At 41.8% G+C, this 20024-nt stretch overlaps 1 protein-coding gene across 1 annotated transcript in view; it reads right to left on the reverse strand.

Annotated features, from left to right (window-relative positions):
* pcnt (pericentrin) overlaps positions 1-17662 on the reverse strand; it is a 37559-nt gene extending 19897 nt beyond the window's left edge. The window contains exons 1-30 of the mRNA XM_035673678.1: positions 17461-17662; positions 13946-14122; positions 13294-13437; positions 12531-12680; positions 11510-12411; positions 11059-11418; positions 10412-10820; positions 9765-10181; positions 9430-9648; positions 8955-9050; positions 8747-8866; positions 8167-8440; positions 7893-7972; positions 7445-7742; positions 7044-7144; positions 6729-6840; positions 6404-6530; positions 6032-6151; positions 5871-5949; positions 5555-5659; positions 4876-4987; positions 4737-4777; positions 4523-4657; positions 4138-4384; positions 3842-3992; positions 2848-3301; positions 2510-2707; positions 2332-2403; positions 1673-1777; positions 1019-1171 (exon numbers count right to left, since the gene is read on the reverse strand). Of these exons, the coding sequence (XP_035529571.1) occupies positions 1019-1171; positions 1673-1777; positions 2332-2403; positions 2510-2707; positions 2848-3301; positions 3842-3992; positions 4138-4384; positions 4523-4657; positions 4737-4777; positions 4876-4987; positions 5555-5659; positions 5871-5949; positions 6032-6151; positions 6404-6530; positions 6729-6840; positions 7044-7144; positions 7445-7742; positions 7893-7972; positions 8167-8440; positions 8747-8866; positions 8955-9050; positions 9430-9648; positions 9765-10181; positions 10412-10820; positions 11059-11418; positions 11510-12411; positions 12531-12680; positions 13294-13437; positions 13946-14122; positions 17461-17508 (6006 nt within the window). The 5' untranslated portion in view covers positions 17509-17662. The remainder of the gene's footprint in view (positions 1-1018; positions 1172-1672; positions 1778-2331; positions 2404-2509; positions 2708-2847; positions 3302-3841; positions 3993-4137; positions 4385-4522; positions 4658-4736; positions 4778-4875; positions 4988-5554; positions 5660-5870; positions 5950-6031; positions 6152-6403; positions 6531-6728; positions 6841-7043; positions 7145-7444; positions 7743-7892; positions 7973-8166; positions 8441-8746; positions 8867-8954; positions 9051-9429; positions 9649-9764; positions 10182-10411; positions 10821-11058; positions 11419-11509; positions 12412-12530; positions 12681-13293; positions 13438-13945; positions 14123-17460) is intronic.
* Between the last annotated feature and the right edge of the window lie 2362 nt (positions 17663-20024).

A 20024-nucleotide genomic window follows, 5' to 3' on the forward strand; every position in this document is an offset into this window, starting at 1 on the left:
GTGTGGTGTGTGGTGTGTTGGTGTGGTCGTGTGGTGCTCGGTGTGTGTGTCGGACGTGTTTGTGTGTGGTTGTGTCTTCTCTCTCTTCTCTAGGGTATCCTTTGGGGCCACTACAGTCAGTCTAGCTGCTCAGCGGTGGCAGGGTGAGGCTGCGCTCATTTTTTTGCCTGTGTAGCCTCCGCTCATTTCTACCTCCTGGTTCAGATTGGTAGAAGCATCCGCCTCAGCTGTCCTCAAGCTTCGCCGGCTCTGTCTCTGCTCTCTCAAACTCCGTTCTTCATAAGAAAGCCGCAGTGTCGGTACCCGATGAAATAAAAAAGATTGAAATTTCGCCCACTTTTAAAACAGCCTGCACCTATCCAGTTGTTACGTTTATTCCTTTCTCAGCTAAAAAAGAGACGACTCCTGACCATGTCTCACTGGCCTTATGGCTGACTACCTGAGCTCCCACATTTCAGGATGGTCAAATGACCAAATGTCTTTTTGGAGGGGGGGGGGGGGGGGGAAGTACCTTCAGCCTTAAAACGTTCTGCATCAGAGGATAAAAAGCTTAGATCCATCCATTTAGCCACTGTTTAGATGGCAGCAACACAAACACATTCAAGCAGATTCAGAGACAGACGGAGAGAACACTTCTCCTTATATGATGGTAGGATTATGTGGAAACTGGGTTTGAATAAAGCTCCAGTGGGACAGAGTCCAAGAGAAAGAGCTATCCCTAAGAATGAACGGGTGCAGCTGGAGCTTAGAGAAGGCAATGCTGCCACACACGCACACACTACAGCTCTCAATAATCCAGGGCTATTACATAATGATGTTTTAAACTGGCACCGAGTCAAAAACATAAAAGGCATCCTTTTCAAATAAAATGATCACAATCATATTTTCCACATAAAATGAATGATTATATGCAATAAAGCTGCCACAAAAGTTGTATGAATATTAATTATCTTTAGCAAAAGGATGCCTCAAAGCTATTTCCACCATCATCAGTAGTATTTTTTTTTTTTTTTTTTACCATCAGTTGATTAATCCTGTCCTGTAGTCTCTCCTCTGATTGGACTTTGAGGAGATCCACCTCCTCTAGGAAGTGCTGACGTTGCCTTGATGACTCCTCGTCAAGCTCTCTGCGACATGCCTCCAATTCCCGCGCAGAGGCACCCCTCAACTCCTACAGCAGACACATGTCATGTATTTGTTCAATTCTGCCAAAACTAAAACACGTCGCACAACTCTTCTCCAACACACCGCGCTTTATAAAACAAATGTTTTCAGCCATCTTGCTTTCATCAGAGTGGCGCTTGAGGCAGTTTCCAGTTTCCTTATATACACAACACGTTGATATGTTAGGCAAGATCGCTGAAGACATTTGTTGAATAAAGCATGGTGTGCTGGATATGCAAAGTGTTTTAGCTTGTTTTTAGTTTCAAAAAATGTTGGTCAAATGTTCGCATTTATAGAGCTTCTCCAAAAAGGAATAAATACTCTGTGCCTCCACGCACAGATACGCCATTATAAAGGATGAACAATAACTCAGTGTAATCCTTTCTCTAATGGGCTGTAAGAGCCATAGAGACAAGAACTCTACTGAAAACCATTATAAACAACTTGCTAGGCAGAGCACTAGACATTAATTCACCCTGAAAAAGACCGATTCAGTCACGACACACACCTGTAGCTGGAGTTGATGCTGTTCGATGAGTTGTTCTTTCTCTGCAGTGTAGGTTTGTGAGAGCTCCTGGAGAGCAGTGCTGTGTTGTTGCTCTAGTTCTAAAACCTGAGAAAGCACACAGGATGAAAACAAATTAAATTTGACTGACCATTAAATATCAAAATGGAGAAAGAAGGTTTGAAAAATCAAGATAAACCAGAGTGCTGGTTAAAGAGAGACAGAGCTAAACCCCTATCACAGAAGAGTTGTAATGTAATGTCATTTTATATTGCATTAACAATATACATAGTGATATATTTTTAGAAAATCAATAGAACATATAGATACAATCCAGTGAATCAAATACAAATTCAAGGTACTTCATCACACAGATGCAAAAATTATTAAATAGTGCAATAAACTAGAGCTGCTCAAGAGATTTGCACCATAGCAGGATGTTCTCATATTACCAAACCTAGCATATTTTGCTGTTATAAATATGCAGAAATTCTATATTTTCCACGCATGTCAGCATGTCTACTTCAAACTATTACGTCTTGCAATTATATTACCAAGACTGAACTAACATTGCATACATAATCAGCCTCTTCATGAGTAGACACTTATAATTTTGGCTTTTTAGGTGGATTATAAAACCACAGTAATGTAATGTAGGTTACCTGCTTCTTAAGGGTCTCCAGGGCTCTGCAGTGTTCAGTATCTAAGGCCTCTTTTTGAGCAGCCAGCTCAGTCTATAAGAACAAATTGTGAAAAAAAAAGAAACCATTCATTTAATAAGTCTTGTATTTTTGCTTATTGATTAAATTGAAGTATACCAGACGTCAACCAGCCTCTCACCTTGTGAACATGGCTGAGCTCTGCTGCCATGGCACTAAACTTCTCTATGTGCACCTGAGCCAACTCTTTCCTCAGTTCCTCCCTCATGGATAGCTGCTCTGCAGAATGGCGCTCCATTGTCTGCTGATGTTCTGACTTCTGGCGATTCATGTCTTGACGATGCTTCTCTTCAAGTTGCACCATTTCATCACGCAGACTCTGAGATTAAAAAGACAATAGCAATCAAAAGTACTTACAAACTGAGAAACCCGGCAATAGTGTGTACTTCTAGAGAATTTCAAACATTGCTAACATAAGGCTCAGGGTCACTTTTTACTTGAAGGAGTTTGTGTCCTTACTTGCACTTCTTTCAGGTATGTGGCCTCCAAAGTGTCCATATTACCCAGCATCCTCTTTTCCAGCTCATCCCTCTCTTCCTGGTGTTTGCGAGCTAACTCGGCTTCTAAAGCCTCCAGCTGAGCCTGGTTGGTCTCCTGAAAGATGGCCTCCAGACTTTCAACGTCTGCCTTTCGTTTGGAACTGACGGCTGCTTCCAAGGCAACAAGCTCAGCGTTGTGTTTGGATTCAAGCTCAACGGCCATAGCTGCAAGCTGATCTGTGTGACTGGCACTGAGTGAATCTAGTTGTGCTTTGTGTTTGGCACCGAGTGTGTCCATCTCTTGGGAGTGTTTGTTCAGTAGTGTTGCTCTTTCATGTTCCAGCTCAGTTTGATGTTTTTTCTTTAGCTCCGCCAGAGAGATTTCATATTTTTGGGCCAAACTCTGCTCCAACACTGCTTTTTCCTCTTGGAACCTGAACACAGACAAATTAAGAAAAAAAAAAGTACACAAAATCGTCAAAAAACAAAGCATTTACAAGGGTCTTCAACATGAAACTGGAGGCATTTTTGTTAGGAATTAAAGAAAATCAAACCAGTCCCCGGTGACTTGGGCTACACAATTTTCAGACCAATTTTTGCTGAAATTTTGGCATGTACACTAAATTTCACAACAACTAAAACTAACTAAACAACCTAAACTAGGTGTGTATTTTAGTGAACTGAAATATAGAAATATAAAATAAATAGACATGGAACTAATAAAACTAAAACTAAACATTTTTAAACAATAAAAATTAAACAGAAATGAGCAAACTCATTCTGGAAACTAAATCAAACTAAGCCCAAATCCCCTATCTGCACCTCTTTGTGTGTATGTTCTAAGTAAAAACACACAAACAAAAAACAAAACATGCTCAATGTAACAATACAAGCATGACTAATGTTTCAGGGTCTATTTAACCCCTGACAAATCATTGACCTCCAGCTTTAATCAAGGACATTGAGCCTCTCACCTCTCTTGGGCTTGGTGTAGCCGCTCCTCACCCTGCTCCTGAAGGAGAGCAGTGAGTTCCTTGATATCTGCTGCCATGCAGCTCTTTGCCCTTTGCAGCTCACTGTCATACTGGGCCTCCAGTCTCTGCCTTACTATTAGGACCTGTGGACCTAAAAGACAAACATGTTACAAACGTATGGAGAACCACTACTTGGTGTATTCCATTTCCAAAACTTCTAATCTGTCTGGAAGCTATAATGTAATGAACTAATATTATACTGACAACCCATGTGAATCTTTCAAAAATGATCTTACTCTCATCGCTGTCCAGGGCAGCCTGTAGAGACTTTAACTTCTCTTTCTCCTCGTGAAGTGCTTTTTCAAGGCATGTCCTCTCCTTTTCAGTGTCTCTGTCAAGGTCTGATCTGAGGGCAGAGAGCTCAGCTTCATGCTTCTCTTGGAGCTCTTCTCTCAGCTTCTTCATCTCCTCCTGCACATGCTCTCGCTCTTGTTTCAGAGATTCCTCCAGAAGAATGAGCTCCCCAGCAAATTCCTGTTTCAACTGTAGGAGTTGGCAAAAGCATGCACATAGGTTTAATGATACTATATGGGAATTTCACACCACATTACTTATGTTTCTGTATAACTATCAGTATATTTTGTACCTTTCTAGCGTGCATGCTTGTACATGAGTGTGTACCTTTTGTGTGTTCCTTTGCATTTCTGCATCATGTTGTTTACTCAAGGCAGCCAATCTGCCCTCCAGGTTGTGGATGATGGTCATCCTTGTCTGCAGCTCCTCAGTGTGACACCACATCCTTTGTTCCACTTCCACCTAATTAAAATGACCATAATCTCATTATATTACACTCCATTAACTTGTGTGTTAATCTGTTGTATAGATCCTTTCTCACCTCAACCTGCTTTGCTGCCTCCAAACGAACTCTGGTAATCTCTGCAGTAGACATTTGAGGTAACCGTTATTTAACTTAAGCTATTCCACAATACAACATGGTACACGTTTGTATTTTAGAATGTGTAAGTGTGAAGTACCTTGTAAGTGACGGTCAGAAAGTTTGGCTCTGAGTTGCTCCAGCTCCAGTGCGTGACGAGTCTTCATTTCCTGCAGCTCATCATAGTAGTGGTCAGTGAGGTCGGAGCGCATCTAATGTACAACAAGTAAATGAAGCATTCAGGCACCAGTATACTCCATCAGAACTGTTTGTCGAGCTGTCAAAAATAGCTTTGGAAACCCTCTCCATCCACATAGTTCAGATGATCAATTGGGGGGGGCTATCTCCATTCATTTCTGCAATTTTCTGAAACTGACTATCTAACATTCACATTATCTTCACGCTGTGATTGGCCAGCTGTTTGATAGCAAAAAAGGAGCAATGGTCTGAATTCCCTCCAGCACTCTTATTTCATTTTCTGAAATGATTTTCTTTTACAAAATAGTTATAAGCGAACATAACCTGACCATAAGGGGATTATGTAGGCAATCTGAAAGAAGGGCTAAAATACAATAAAAAAAATTCAGGACAACATAGATTTCCAGGATAGTGGTCATTTTAATGAATTGACTGGAAAACCTGTCTCTGAATTTCCAGATTTTCCAGGACCAGTGGGAACCCTGGTACTGTGTGCCAAGAACCTCCCTTGTATTAGCTTCTTATTTTATTTGGTATAAACAAAGATATTAAATATTAAAGGGTTGAGTTTTGTGTCTGACCTGTTGCACCTCTTCCTTAAAGGAAAGAGCCATTGAAGATCTTAGATCGGAAAGCTCCATTGTGTGTTTCTCCTCCAGCTGAAGGTGCAAACTTTCAAGCGCTTCCTGGATGGGACATAACATGATGTTTAGGATACCTAGTGATCAAAATCACCAAACTAATGCAGTGAAATGCTCAGAAAAAATTAACTCTACTGTTTTGTGAAACATCAACATTCAATTAAGAAACTTTGACAGCGGCTAATTTCAAAGCACTTCATACCACACATTTATCTAGCAACAGCTACAGTTTATTATACATTTGCTATGTGCACACCTTGTGTTTCTCCAATTTGAGGCCAGTATCAGAAAGCACATGCTCTTCTTCCTCTTCAGCTTGGCCTTGAGATATGAAACTGAAACAGAGAGGCATTGATATTAAAATAATTTCATCCAAGTTTGTACATGCTGCTCTTAAATACAGACCTACTGGCATACCTGTCATCTGTGGTTTTTAACACAGATTCCTCCAAGGCTCTTTCCACCAGCCTCAGTTGGAGCAGAGCAATTTCCTCTCTGTAGCTCTCCTCTGTTACCCGCAATCGCTGCTCAAAGTACCTAAAGGAGGATGAAGGTAAATTATGTATAATTTGCACAGGGTCAGCGAAATGGTAGAAAGAGGAAATTCAACAGATAACTGACAATATTGTAGACTGTGGGCAATACAAGGCTGTACGACCATAGTTACAGCTGGTATCAGTTTATATTCTTAACATCACATTTCAAACATGGATAGAGAAGAGGACTTTTGTGAAAATAAATGAATCCAGACAGTGTGTGGTCTGTGCCTGGGTGACTGTGCTCTCATACCTCCTCAGGCTTTCCAGCTCAGCCTCATTCTGCTCTTTGATTTCCTGTTTTTGATCATTAAACTCTGTCTTAAGGCGCTCAATGTCGTCAACGCGAGATGAGCGAGCGAGCAGCTGCTCCTTCAGCTCTGTGAGAAATGAGTTGGGCAACCAAGACAGAAAATGGTAAGAAGACCGTAACTGGAAATACACGCATGCAGTGGATGTCTGAGAGTATAGTTTTACGTTTTTTTCTCTGTAATATCACATCAGAAACAGCCGATGTTAATAAAGCAACATGTTTTCTTTGTTGTCTTTTGCAGTAGATGAATGTGTATCAATCTCACCTCCCAACTCTTGACGACTTGTCCTCATGCTCTCCAACTGGGTCCACAGCTGACCTACTTCCTGTTCTGACCTCTGTTTCAGCAGGGTCTTCTCCTCCTGTAGGCGTAGAACCTGATGTATGGAAAAGGAGAAAAATTTGTTTTGAAAGTTTCCTATTGTTTTAGACTGGTGCTAGCTAAATGAATGAACTATCTGTAAAATGAAAAATATATGTATATTAAGTTATGTTAATCAATGTGCCTGTGGGGCCTGTGTACTGAAATCAGAAATAAATGGCAACTTAACTACATGTTGACATGTTTGAGTGAACTCACCTCTTGCTGCAGCTGGCGTTCCTTCTCCTCTAGGTGGAGTGCTTGTTGCTCTCTCTCCTGCAGCACTGCCTTATGACTCAAAACCAACTCCTCGAGAGCACCTAAGCAACATTTACAGAGTGAGCAAACCAATACAATGAACAATAGTGTTCAACTCAATGATAATAAGAAATTAACATAATTAATGCTGGTAAAAACAAAAAAGTAGGTGGTCTTCAAAATCATCATGCCAGTCAGCATGATTGTCTCTTACATATATTTTTATATTTTGAGGCAGAAGATACACATTAAAATGATAACAGTTTTCATTATTAAAATAACGATTTTAAAAGATTGTGCAGTCTTGTTGGAAGCATGCAGGGGAGGGGAAGCTGGAAGCATTGTAGAAGGATGCAACTCACGGGCAGCAGCGTCTCTGTCAGCCCAGGCTTGTTTCAACTCCTCCTCTTGTTTCTGGTTTTGCTCCTTACTGGAGGTCTGGAGTTCTTCCAGCCTGGCCCGTGACTCCTGCAGCTCTGATTGGGTCTGAGATAGAGCTGCCTGGGCTTCAGTTAGAGCTTTTTTGGTCTGGGTGAGAGAGGCCTGGATGCTGGCAAGTTCGGTCTGGGAGGCGGCAAGGCTGTTCTGGGTCTCTGATAGAGATGTTTGTAGGTTTGACTGGTTGCTCTCAGTGTCTTTATCCCACTGTGACCTTAGAGCCTGAGAAAAAAAGACCAAGATAAATTGAAATATATAATCAAAATGAATCAAACATGCTATAACTTCCAAAATATGCAATGAAACAGCAGTGCAGATGTTTAAATAGTTCATAATTCAATTACGCTTTCAACATTTTTTATAAAGTGTGACCTGTATCTCTTTGGCCTGCTTTTCTTCCATGACCGCTCTCTCCTGAGCAACAGAAGTCTCCCACTGCTGCTTCAGCTCATCTGAACATTCATAAAAAGCAAATGAAAAGATTCACCCACGTCAGAGAATTTGAAGGTTACAGTCGTCATTGTGCTCTACTTTGTCCTGAACGAGCTTCTAAAGAATGAGGGTGACTCACCCACACACATGCTGTGTGCACCCAAGGGCGAACATGAAAAAGAACACTGACTGAACAACTTATAAAAGCACTCACTTGTGTCTTGTTGGTGCAGCTCACGCAGTTTCTCCAGCTCACGCAGTTCCTCCTGCTGTTCCTGGTTCTGCTTTCTAAGCTGGTCCAGTTCTAACTGATGCCGGGCTTGCAGGAGTGCACTTTCCTGGGAAAATGTTTCCCTCAGGGAGGTCTGGACTTTGGTGAGAGTAGATTCCTGCTCCTGCTGAAAGTTTACCTGGGAGTGCTCCAGCTGTGACATGTGGACATTGGTCAGGCTCAGATGCAAGGTTTCAAGCTCACTTGTCTTTTGGACCTAAATGAAATGAAAGTAGAAGGAATGGCTTGTGTGAAGGCTTTTCCTCAGGCTAGTAGTGACTGTAGGTTGTGGGAAAAAGGGCTGTGAGTTACTTTTTAGACATTTAGCTTTTACCCTCCATACTAATTTATAACTGGTGCAAAGTAGAAAAAGATAAAAGTTCCAAAGTAGCATAATACTGATATTAAGTACTACTAAGTAGTACAAGTCATTATAACTGACAAACTTAGAAAATAGAACAGACAGAAGTGATATTTTGTGGCTTGCTGTAGCTGGAGATGTCTGTAAATACAAATAGCCTACCTGTGCCTGCTGCAGTTCAGCCTGGTGGGCAGCCTCCATGCTTTCCCTCAATTGAATAAGTTCTTCATTGTGTTTGGCAGACAGCTCTGAAACCATCCTCTCGTGTTCACGTTCAGTCACCTGAGGGGGAAGACAGAGAATGTGAGAAAATACAAACACAGCAAAATACAAAAACGTGACATAACTTATGGGAGATTAATTCTGATACCTGTTTGATTAGGCTGATCTGTCTTTTCTGTTCTTCCTCCATAATGGCCTGCTGCTTCAGCAGCTTTGACTCTAGGTCAGTGTTTGACTGAGAAATCTAGGAATGTGTGCAGATAAACATAAAGGAGATTACAAGACTAGGAGAAGAAGTCACACGGAGGTTTAGCACCACAAAGGCTACACAGTCTTTTTTTATTAATGTTGACAAATTTAATCTAAATATTTCCCTCCATGTTCATGAGAAAACAGTAAAAATGTCCTTTATGATGCTGAATATATACATATATATATAGTATAATATTGTATTATATAATACATACTACACAATTAAACAATTAAAGTGAAACAAAGGGGTCCTGTTAGTTTAAAATTAAAACTTGTAACTTTCAACATTCCACATTATAAAAATGAATGCACCATAAATCTGTAAACTAGCAGTCTTTGAAGTCTGTTTTCTTTTTTTTGTTAAATCAAACCTCTTGCTGATGTTTTTCCACCAAGTCTTTTATCTCCTGTTGGTGAGATGTCTTGAGCCTTTCCGTAGCCTCCTCAACAGCCAAGACCTGCTTCTCCAGGAGAGCCTTCACCTCCTCCTCCATCTCCCTCCTCTGTTCCTCCAGGTGATGCTTCACATCAAGGAGCTCTTTATCCTTCTCCTGCCTCTCTTCCTCCCATTTCTCCCTCCCTTCAGTCAACTGTAAAAATTATTCCGTACAAAATGTAAATCACTTGATTGCCAGTGGCAATTCAAACAGTTCTGCAAAAATGAATCAACTGTTATTACATATACATATAACATTATATATCTCACCTCAACATCTTTGGCTTTTAGCAGGTTCTCAAACTGCTCCAGTTCCTCCTCTAAGACTTGTTCCATTTGTTTTATCCGTTCATCCATCTCCACTTCTTTTCTCCTGAGCTCTTCCCTCTCCTGCACAGCCTGGGCTTGGGCCTCCTCCAGGTTGGCCAGGTTTTGTCTCATACAGACAATCTCCGATTCCAGTTCATTCTTCTCTTTTTGAGCATTGTCCAGACTGCCCTGGCTCTTCTCCAGCTCTTCCCGCAACCTTTCCACCTCTGTTTGAACATTTAGAATCTGTGCACGAGTAGTTTCGAGCGCCTTTAATGTTTCATTCAATTCCATAGTCCTTTGACTTAGTAGGGATGCTGTGGTTTTATTTGTTGTTTTTGTTTCTTCTAGCTCGGACAGGAGAAGTTCACAGTGAGCCTTGAAAAGGAAGAAAGGGAAATTCTTTTAGCTTTTGGTACATTATACAATATATTTTTCTTATGACTCAATTGCCTCCTCCCTTTGAAATGTTTAAACACAAATATCTTTCTGCTATTGTGTAGTATTATTTTTATCATTTAAAAAAAAAAAAAAACTGTATGCAGAGACTGGCATGTTTACATTCCTATTAAGCTGCCAACACAAACCCACTTATTACGCTGGTATACCTGCAGTGTTTGCAGCTGGTTGTCATCTCTGAGCCCTGGGCTGTGTTTGGCAGATTCTGAAGCCTGCTTTATCTCCTGCAGAGACAATAACAGCAGCTCCTGCTGTTTTTGATGAGACGGGAGTGCAGCCTCCTTCTTCCGATCATTTCTAAGCTCCCCTACCAGTTTATCTCCCTCTTCTGATAAAGGGGTAGCCGGGACCAGCAGAGAGGTTTCAGCAGCCTTCTTTCCCATCGACATTACTGCATTCTCCTTTTCCTTTTCTTCCATTAAGGCATTGAGTTTGTTCTTCAGGTTGTCTTGTTCATGGTCTTTCAAGGTCACCTCCTCCTCAACATGTCTCCTCTTCTCCTTCTCCTCTTCAAGTTCCCAGAGAGCCTGCCTGAGCTCTTCTGTTACTTGGGCCCACCTAAACATAGAAAGATATTAAAAGGGTATTAATTTGATTCAAATAAAAGAATAGCTTTGAACATCCAAACCATAGAATTTACTTTTTTAGATGAACTAACATTAGTAGATGAGTTTAACCAAAGAATATTCACAATATCACAATATCCATTGTTTTTTTACTTGGAGGAGAAAAGAATCTGAAAATGTATCTGGAAAAAACAATTAACCACATGCCCTGGTTAACTTAATTACTGTACCTGTCTCTGGCCTCCTCCAGCTCTTCAGCAGTCTTGATGATTTCCTCTCTCAACACATTCAAGTCCCTGTCCTTAAGAGCAAGCTCCTCACGGAGCTCACCACATTGCTGATTCAGCAGCTCTTTTTCCAGGTCGGTCTCCTCAAACTGCTGCTCGGACAGTTTACTCATCTCTAGTTCGGCGGAAGTGGAGTTGTGAAGCCACTGAGATGGAGACTGAGGGTTGGAATTATCAGCCACAGGGACGCCAGGGGAGCAGAGTGGGCTAGAACTGTTGTGGAGGTTGTCGTTTTCTTCAGGGAAACGGTTCGAAATTGACAACAGAGGCTCATCTCCCAACACTTCACTGTTCAGCTCAAAACTGTGAAAAGAGGCACAGACACAAATAAGGAAATTTAACTAAGCTACAAAACAGAAACATGTACACGGATAACAAATAGCATTTCTCTAACCTGTAGTCCGCAGAGATGTCCAGCTGACTGCAGTGTTCAAAGCTTTCATTCACCACGGAAGATTGTGAGTGTGCAAGAGGAGCTGAAGACAAGTAGCGCTCCATCGTAATATCCCCAGGTATTGATACATTCGTGTCGTCGTGTTCAGGTCCGCTTTCCAGATTAGCCTCATCTATGCTAAACCTTTCATCACAACTAAAACCAGCTTTCGCTTGGTTCTGCCGATTCTTAGAAGCTTTGAGTCCGTTGACCTCTTCCTCTCTAAACTTCAGTTCTTTCTCCCTCTCCTCCAACACCTGCCTGACTCTCTCCACCTCCTCTCTGTGCTCCTCTTTAAGCCTCTGTATCTCCTCCTCCTGTCTCTGTCTTTCCTCCTCAAGGCTCTGGAGACGAAGGGCAGAATCTTCTTCCTCATGAAGCCTTTTCCTCAGCTCCAGGACTTCTCTGTTCAGCTTCTCCTTCTCTATCTTGTACTGCTGCATCTCAAGGCACTGAGTTTGGACTGAGCTAAGTTGGACCTGGAGGTCTTGCAACTGTGCCTCCCTTTCTTTTTGCTCCTCTTCCCTGCCTTTCTTCTCCTTCTCCAGTAAAGAAAGCACATGTTGGTGTTTATCCATCTCCTTCGCTAGTTCAGCACATACGCGTTGGCTATTCTCCCTCTCTTCTTCCAGCTCAGCCCTCAGTTTACGGAGAACAGCATCTGTATCACTTTCAATGTCAGTGCTGAAGCCTTCAACACTTGACTGGAAGCCAGGTCCTGCACTCCCTGATTCCCCTGATGGTGCCTCCTTAGGATTGATGTCTGCATCTTGAGAGCAATGGCCATGCTGATGCTGTTGTCTATGACTGTTGAGGACTTCAGGCCCTGACTGACTTTTGATGCGAAGGAACTCTACACTGGTCTGTGTGAAAGAATTCAGAACATATGTTCAGTGGCTGTGCGGGTGAATAGTTATGTGCATATTTTAGGCAACAATAATCCTGAAGTGCTGCCAAAGATTCAGCTTTGAGTCGCACTTACCTGCTGGAGCTGTCTCTGTAACGCCTGAATCTGCCCAGCAAGTGACTGTGCCTCTAGCTGTACCTTGTCTCTACTGGCCAGGGCCTCCTGCAGGTTGGAGCTGAGCTTGGCAATTATCTCATTACGTTTCTCCACAGCCTGCTGTAACTGCTGCAAGTGTAATAAAAATATGGGTCAGTTTTATTAGCATAGGCATAAACACATCCATACTTTCCACAGATCAAATACATAATGCAAAACAAACTAATTTTGTTCAGCGGCCTGCCAGGTAGCAGGTTAAACCACAGACTACTTGTAAACCACTTCTAAAATGTAACCAGTAAAATGCTGTGCAACGCTATAGTCAAGCCGATCTGAGGAATTAATGGAACATAATTTTAGACACGTTACAACATTTACACTACACATAAACATGCATAATGTAGATGAACTACGCTTTTCTGCATGGCTGCACTGATCTGAAAATACAGCAGCTAGTGTTACATTGCCCATGGGTTGGTGATGACACAGAACACACAAATTCACACACCATAACAAGACTCCTCCTGTCTTATGGGTAAACAACGCATGAAGACAAATGAATCCATCTGATCAAACAATTCTAAATACAGCGCAACATGGCATGTAAACAGGAACACTGATTCATAGCCCAGTTTCCACTATCTGAATATGCTCTCAATGTGTATGTATGCAATATATCATACGCTTAAAAGAGCAAGAATTTGCTATCCTCTGTAAATGCTTAAACACTGACTGCGTATACCTTGAGCTGCTCTTTTCCAGTGAGAGCAACTAGCTCCTCTTCTCTAAAATCTTCCACAGGGGACGGGCTTTGCTCTGGAACGGGGGGCTGTTCCTTCTGTCGCTGGTTCTGCTGAACCTGCGATTTCTCTGCCTGCTGGGGTTCCTAAAGGAATAAATGGTTTTAGAATAAAGTAAAAAAAAAAAAAATCCACTTTGCCTGATAAAAATAGATGATTGATGAAAAAAGTCAGTCAAAAATGTGTACATCTGATATTGCGGGTGAATTTATCCTTTAAAAAAAAAAAAGCCAGTAAATAGTGCCACAGTTAATCCTGACCACGTTGCTATGACAACATGCCCTACAGGCAACGTGATGGTTAGTGACCCATTTCTCTAATGTATGTTTACCGAGCAGGGGGCACAGACCACTTGTTAAAGCAAAGTGTGAGCAAACAAAATTAGACAAACAGTGGAAGTCAGGCAGCGTGAACCGTGAACAGCCCTGAGCGATATCGTGCAATAAAGCAGTTTGTGTGACGAAAACGACCAGCTGTTTCAATTAATCCAAAAAAGTCTCACATCATTTATATACATTTACACACAAATCACATTTCTCATCAGTAACTATCACTGATGCATGACTGGTAATGTCTGTGTGACCCGTGGTGTACCTCATGGTTGGTCTTGTTGCTCAGCTCTGCATCACTGGCTGAAGGAGCTGCCGGTTCTACGCGACGGTCTTGCGCTGTGCCGTCATTCTGCGAGACAGTCTGGCCCTTCCTCTTCTGCGTCTTTTTCGCCGCCCCCGCACCGTCGCCTTTCGCCCGCTTTTGTCGGAAGCTAGCAAGCTGCGCAGAAAGGACAGCGAGAGGTAGACGGACACGTATGTCAGGACCACTGAGCACCACCACACTATCAGCATGGTGAAGCTCAGAGGTCAAGGGTGAGAGAGAACTATAGTCCAGATGTATCTCCTCAGGTGCAAAATCATGAAGTAATCAAAACATCATGCATAAGTGTGCTGACAGTCCTTGCTGTAGAAAAGAAAATAGATTGGCAGCCCTTATTTTGATGAGTCAGAGTTGTGCAACAAAAAAAAAAGGCAGTGCCCAATGAAGCAAGAAGAAATCCCAAACTCACACCCGAAATAGACTACACCATAGCCTGATGAGGTATCCGAGTTCGAAATGAGGTGATGGTGCTAAATACTCTCAAATCTCCAAAGGGCCGTATCAAACCCATGAGAAGTGCATATTTTAGTGGCACACATTGGACAATCTCTCAGCAGACCAGAAACAGCACAAGGTGAAAAGGGAAAAAAAAAAAAGTACACATCCTGAGATGGATGTAGATCGTTTTGCATTTTTTGGCATGAAAGTCAAAGTCAAAGACAAACTGGTTGACTGGAAATCTTTGAAACATCAAGTCCTCTATTAAATCATGAAATAAAAAATAAATTAAAAAAGAAGCAAAAATCAAGAATCTGAACCTGAGAAGTTCATTCACTGTGAAAAAAAATACATTATCCCCAACTAAGCCACGATATTTAGCTTTAATTCCAGAGGGACAAATCCACCTCAGGCCGTTTCTCTTTGCAACACATCGCTGTCGCTCTCTCTCGTCTCTTCTTTATGCAGCTTAAATCAGATTACAGCAGTTCACATTGTGACAGGGACCCTCGTGAAGCCCTCCATCAATAACTGACAGTCAATCATCGACTTCCTTTCTTGCTCGTGTTCAGACCTGTCAATTCTTCCTCATCACAGCAGCTCTATTGCCCAGTGGATGGAGATCTTGCAGTATGTAGGCAACAGCACAATGTGCCAAACCTTTCATCCTGAAACTCCCTACCAACGTACAGTGCAGAGAGCTCCACAAACTCTGGATAGAGGATGGCATGTGTCTAGACTAAGGAAGGAGGGTGGAGACTAGGAGATGCATTCACATGGAGAGGAGGAGACAGAGCTCTGTGTGTGGTGAACAGCATCAGAGTGTGCATGCTCAATTCAATTTGAGATTACACGGCCCTGGGAGAGCTACTTGTTGCTTTGTGTGATGAGTCACATGCATGTGCAATTGTTCATGACAACACTATGTGTGCATATGCACCAGTGTTTATTCTGAAGACATGTGACATGCCTGCTCATAAAACCACACTGTAGATTTATTTGTACTCCCATTTAGCGCCACACAATGCATCCGCAGCCATACAATCCTCTTTTGACTCTTAAAAGTCATCTACAATCATTCCCTTAACTCAACCACACTTACATTTCTTCCCACCTCAATTTTTGTTATCTGCTTTCCTACTCATTATCACTTAAAGCCCCACCCTTTGTGTCCTTCCATCACCGTGTTCGCCGCCTCCGCCTGCTACAATACACACCACATGTGAAAGACACATTAGCCAGATGAGCTGTGTTTTGCCCGAGGCCACTTTCGCACTACTTAGGGTCCGACTAACCGAAAGGCTGGAGCTTATTGTGGCCACATCAGATGTTACTGGACTGCTCAATGCGTCCATTGTGTTCTCAACAACAACAAGATGCCTCCCGGGATTTCATTCTTTTGTGCGTTTGCATTTATCCATGTGTAATTTGCGTGCCATGCTTTCAGTGTGGCAAATAATCAGAGGTTTCTGAGGTGCCAAATACAGTAAAGGAAACTGACAGCACTGCATCACCATAGCAACACCATTCATGTGAGATGCAAGTGCACCACAGTCAACCTTCCCAAATCCCGTGGGCTCACTGCACCACCTGATGGCCTGCAACCAGCATGACAGTGTATGCAAGGTGAGTCGACGTTACACATTGAAGTTATTCATGCGAAACAGGACAACATTTACTTTCAGGTCTACAGTTTCGATCATTTGCACAGGCCGTCATTATTTTAAGAGCAGTGGACTTAAGCATCAAAAGTTGACAGGCAGCAATCACATCATAGCGCAGACTACCAGAAGAAACCCCCGATTGCCCAACCAAGAGAAACAAAAAAGAAGAAAAAGCAAGAAGACCGAAATCACAAAGAAATAATTCTCACAGATTAAAAACAAAGTCAAATGTCTCTGCCAGTCACCGGTTTCTATACTTACCGACTGGCTTCGTGGCATGTTGGAGGATTTCTGTCATGAGGAATATCAGTGGTTCTGATGAGTATTATGCATCATACTAATGTACCACCCATTTCTTTTGAATGGGTTCTACCATGAGCTAGAGATGAACTACAACTACTAAGAAATGAAAAAGAAAAATATCTAGTCTGAACATGTGACCAAGTTTTAAATGTAGTTTTTATTAGACGTGACCTGGTTGTCAATACAGAGCAGGCAATTCTTGATTATTGGCCCATTACTAATATGGCTTCCCATTGAAGTAAACAGATGCTTTTTCAGTAGCAATTTTCACAGATCAGTGAAGAAATGCCATAGGGAATACTCCACCTCTCTTATGCAGTCACAAGCTCCTGTTTGTTTCACTTTTGACCAACTAAATACTACATCTTAAGACAACCGTGGGGTGGTGTAAAGAGCATTGTAAGAATGTTCAACAAATAAACACCTAACATTACGATTATGAGAAAGTTTATCATTGTTTTCAAGGCTGTGAGACTGTGCCACAATCCCTATATTACATTTATAGACCCGCAAACAACGTTAGCTGTAAAATAGTTTCTCTGTCGGTGAAAAAAAAAAAAAAAGGTGCTTGTTTATTGGGTTGCTAAAAGCATATTTTCTACAAAAATGCAACAGCAGGCAATAACTTCATGGAAGTTAATCTAACTGAACCATCGGATGCACCTGCACTGCACAGCTCAAACGCAACATAAAATACATTTTATAGGGTATAAACACCTCGCCTTTGTAAATAGAGTTGAAGTGCATTGTTCTGACATTGTTCAGAGATTGAATTCATTAGCCGACGACCTCAACTTACTTCACAACTGTTATTATCTTTAGCTTTGCGCAACGCCAGCTAATGATTAACCCGCGACATACGCGCGGCAAATGAGTAAAAGTTACGAGGGCTTTGCATTTAACTCGCAACCGGAATCTAAGCAACGACAAACAGAAGGGCAACATCATTTTGGAAGTGGGTGTAGTTGGCAGCGGACAGACGCAAAGCTACGACAAAAGAGTTGGCTAGCGTCAACTAGCATTCAGTATTAGCGTGTGTTAGCAACAAACCTTCGCTCTCCCAGCCTCTAGTTTCCTCTGCCGTTCATCTTCATCCATCTCTCGGTTTAAGTGGAGCTGTGAGAGGTTCAGGACATGCGTCCCAATTCAGCTGAAAGGCACAGCAGACCTTCTCTTGTAGCATAAGTCGGCTAAAACAAAAAAAATCTTTGAGCTTTCTTCGGGAACAACTGTCAACAGATAATATTCAATATGGCCGCCAAGACATTTCAACTCCGCCCTTATCCAGTTACCCGGAACGAGCGGACCAATCAAATCATCACGTTCCACCTCTTCAGCCAATAGAATCTGCGTTGCTTAAATATATTCCCGCACACTAAATAAACCGCCTCCTACTTTGAACGTCACTCAAAACTAGAAATCCAATCGACCAATTAAATGGCTGTGTTCAGTAGGCACTTTTTGATTGACGGCTCGTGTAGCCAATCAGAGGAGGCTAACGTACACCCGCTCGCTTGTTTTGAAAGTGAATGTACGGAATCCTCCACTGGCTGAGGAGTTTCCATGGCGATTGAACAACCCCAATTTAAGACGGCTGAGGCATGTCTTACAAAACTGGGTCAAAATGTTTAATAAGTATTTAATAAATACACTTATCTATCTTTCTAGATTAAATTACCCCAGAATATATCCAAGCAGGACTTTTGCATTTATTTTAGGTGTGAGTGAATGAACAAAAAAAAAATATATACAAATACAAATCAGAAGAAAATGTGGTCTGAACTAATTTGTTAATTTTAGGTGATGCTTAAAGTCTCGCTTCCTCTTGTCTCTCTCAGCATGGAAACCAAGTAGTTATGCAGTCAGTGGTAAGCAGGCGTGTCCCATGGCAACCACTGTCTAGCTCTAGTCTTGACTCAAACACACAAGTGTACACAAAGTCTGTGTGACTCCAAATGCCAAGATTTCAGGTAGGCTAAATGAGATATTAAATGCATATATTTACTTGTATGTTTGTGTCTACTATTTAAACCAATTATGTTAATTTTCTAGCACACAGAAAATGTTTTACTTACACTCCTTTATCAATTACAATCTTTTAGCATGACAGTTCTGCAGTTGATCAGATGACAAGACTCAAACTCAAACTTCTGCAGAAGGTAGGTAAGATGCTAGTCTACTGTTTGTTCAGATGGAAAGATATTGCTTGAATTTTTCATCAACATATTTAAGAAGAAATATCCTTTAATTACATTTCTAGAGACTGGAAAACAAAAAGGACAATATGGACGACAGAGCAGAGTCTGCCCAGTCTGCAAGTAAGATGACAGAAACTTTCACATTCTCCATTACAGACATTTAGCTGATACTAAGAATGACTTGGTACATGAAGGATAAAATAATATAATTTAAATACATTCAGTAGTAATATTAACCCTGCAGTAAATGGATATATGGGAGTTGCTAGAAAAGGCAGGAAGGAAGGTAAGGGAGTGGTTTCTGAGAACATGATTGTGTCTCCTCAGGAAGTTATGATCAGTATGAGCAGTTTGATCGACTTCAACGTGCACTGAGGCGAAAGCAGGACCTACTGCAAAGACTCAGGGTTTGCACAAAATCTTTATATTCCAAGTATACACATTTTCAATATTACCTTAAGACATTAAGATATATTTATATATATTTAGGAATACAAAACTATATTGTCAATAATTTCTCTAACTTAGCTCAAAGCATTTTACTGTTTTGCCATTAGTGTATACTTGTTTGTATTTGGCTTCGGTGTAGGAGCAGCACATGCTGGAGGACCTCAACAGACCTCACACCTGGGGAGGGTCACAAAGACAGTACAAGGCACATTTCTTCCCGGCCCCTCAACCGCCTCCACCACTCCCACTCTACCATCCGGCTCCTGCTCTGCCCTCCCTGCCCCTTCCACCACCCGCCCCACCTCAGCCTCCACGCATCATCCAACAGACTGTGAGACACTCAGCATTTAATCTCAAAAACACCCCAATCCCCCAGATTTGTTACTCTGTTTCTATGTGGTCTGTTATGTGTATTTAATCTTCTTATCCTCACCCTGCCCCCCTTATTCTCTTCTATTTTTGCGTCAGTTTCCTTTCACATTAGATATACTGACACTACTGCTCACACTGACTTGCAGTGAGTTTATGTATAACAGCGCAAATTAAATGTGCAAAATTATTCCCCCCTGTATTTAATTTCTCTCCGCAGCTACCCCAGCAGCCTGCCACTATCATACAACAGCTGCCACCACAGCAGCCTCTGATCACTCAGATTCCCCCACCTCAGCCCTACACTGCACCACGCTCAGGCAGCATTAAAGAAGGTATGCAACAGCAAAAAGAGATCTATCTTATGCGAGTCTTCCTGTATTCATATGTTTGTATATGTATGTGTATTTTGTGTGGTAGACATGGTGGAACTGATGCTGATGCAAAATGCCCAGATGCACCAGATCATAATGCACAATATGATGCTGAAAGCCATGCCTCCTACGGCTTTATCGCCACCTGGAGGGCCCACTCACTGTGCCCATCCAACTGCATATCTTGGGCAGGTACATGCAAAGACACAACACACACACACAC

This window comes from Morone saxatilis, unplaced genomic scaffold, assembly GCF_004916995.1.
Source record: "Morone saxatilis isolate NCDOM2014 unplaced genomic scaffold, NCSU_SB_2.0 Contig3, whole genome shotgun sequence".
NCBI lineage: Eukaryota > Metazoa > Chordata > Actinopteri > Moronidae > Morone > Morone saxatilis.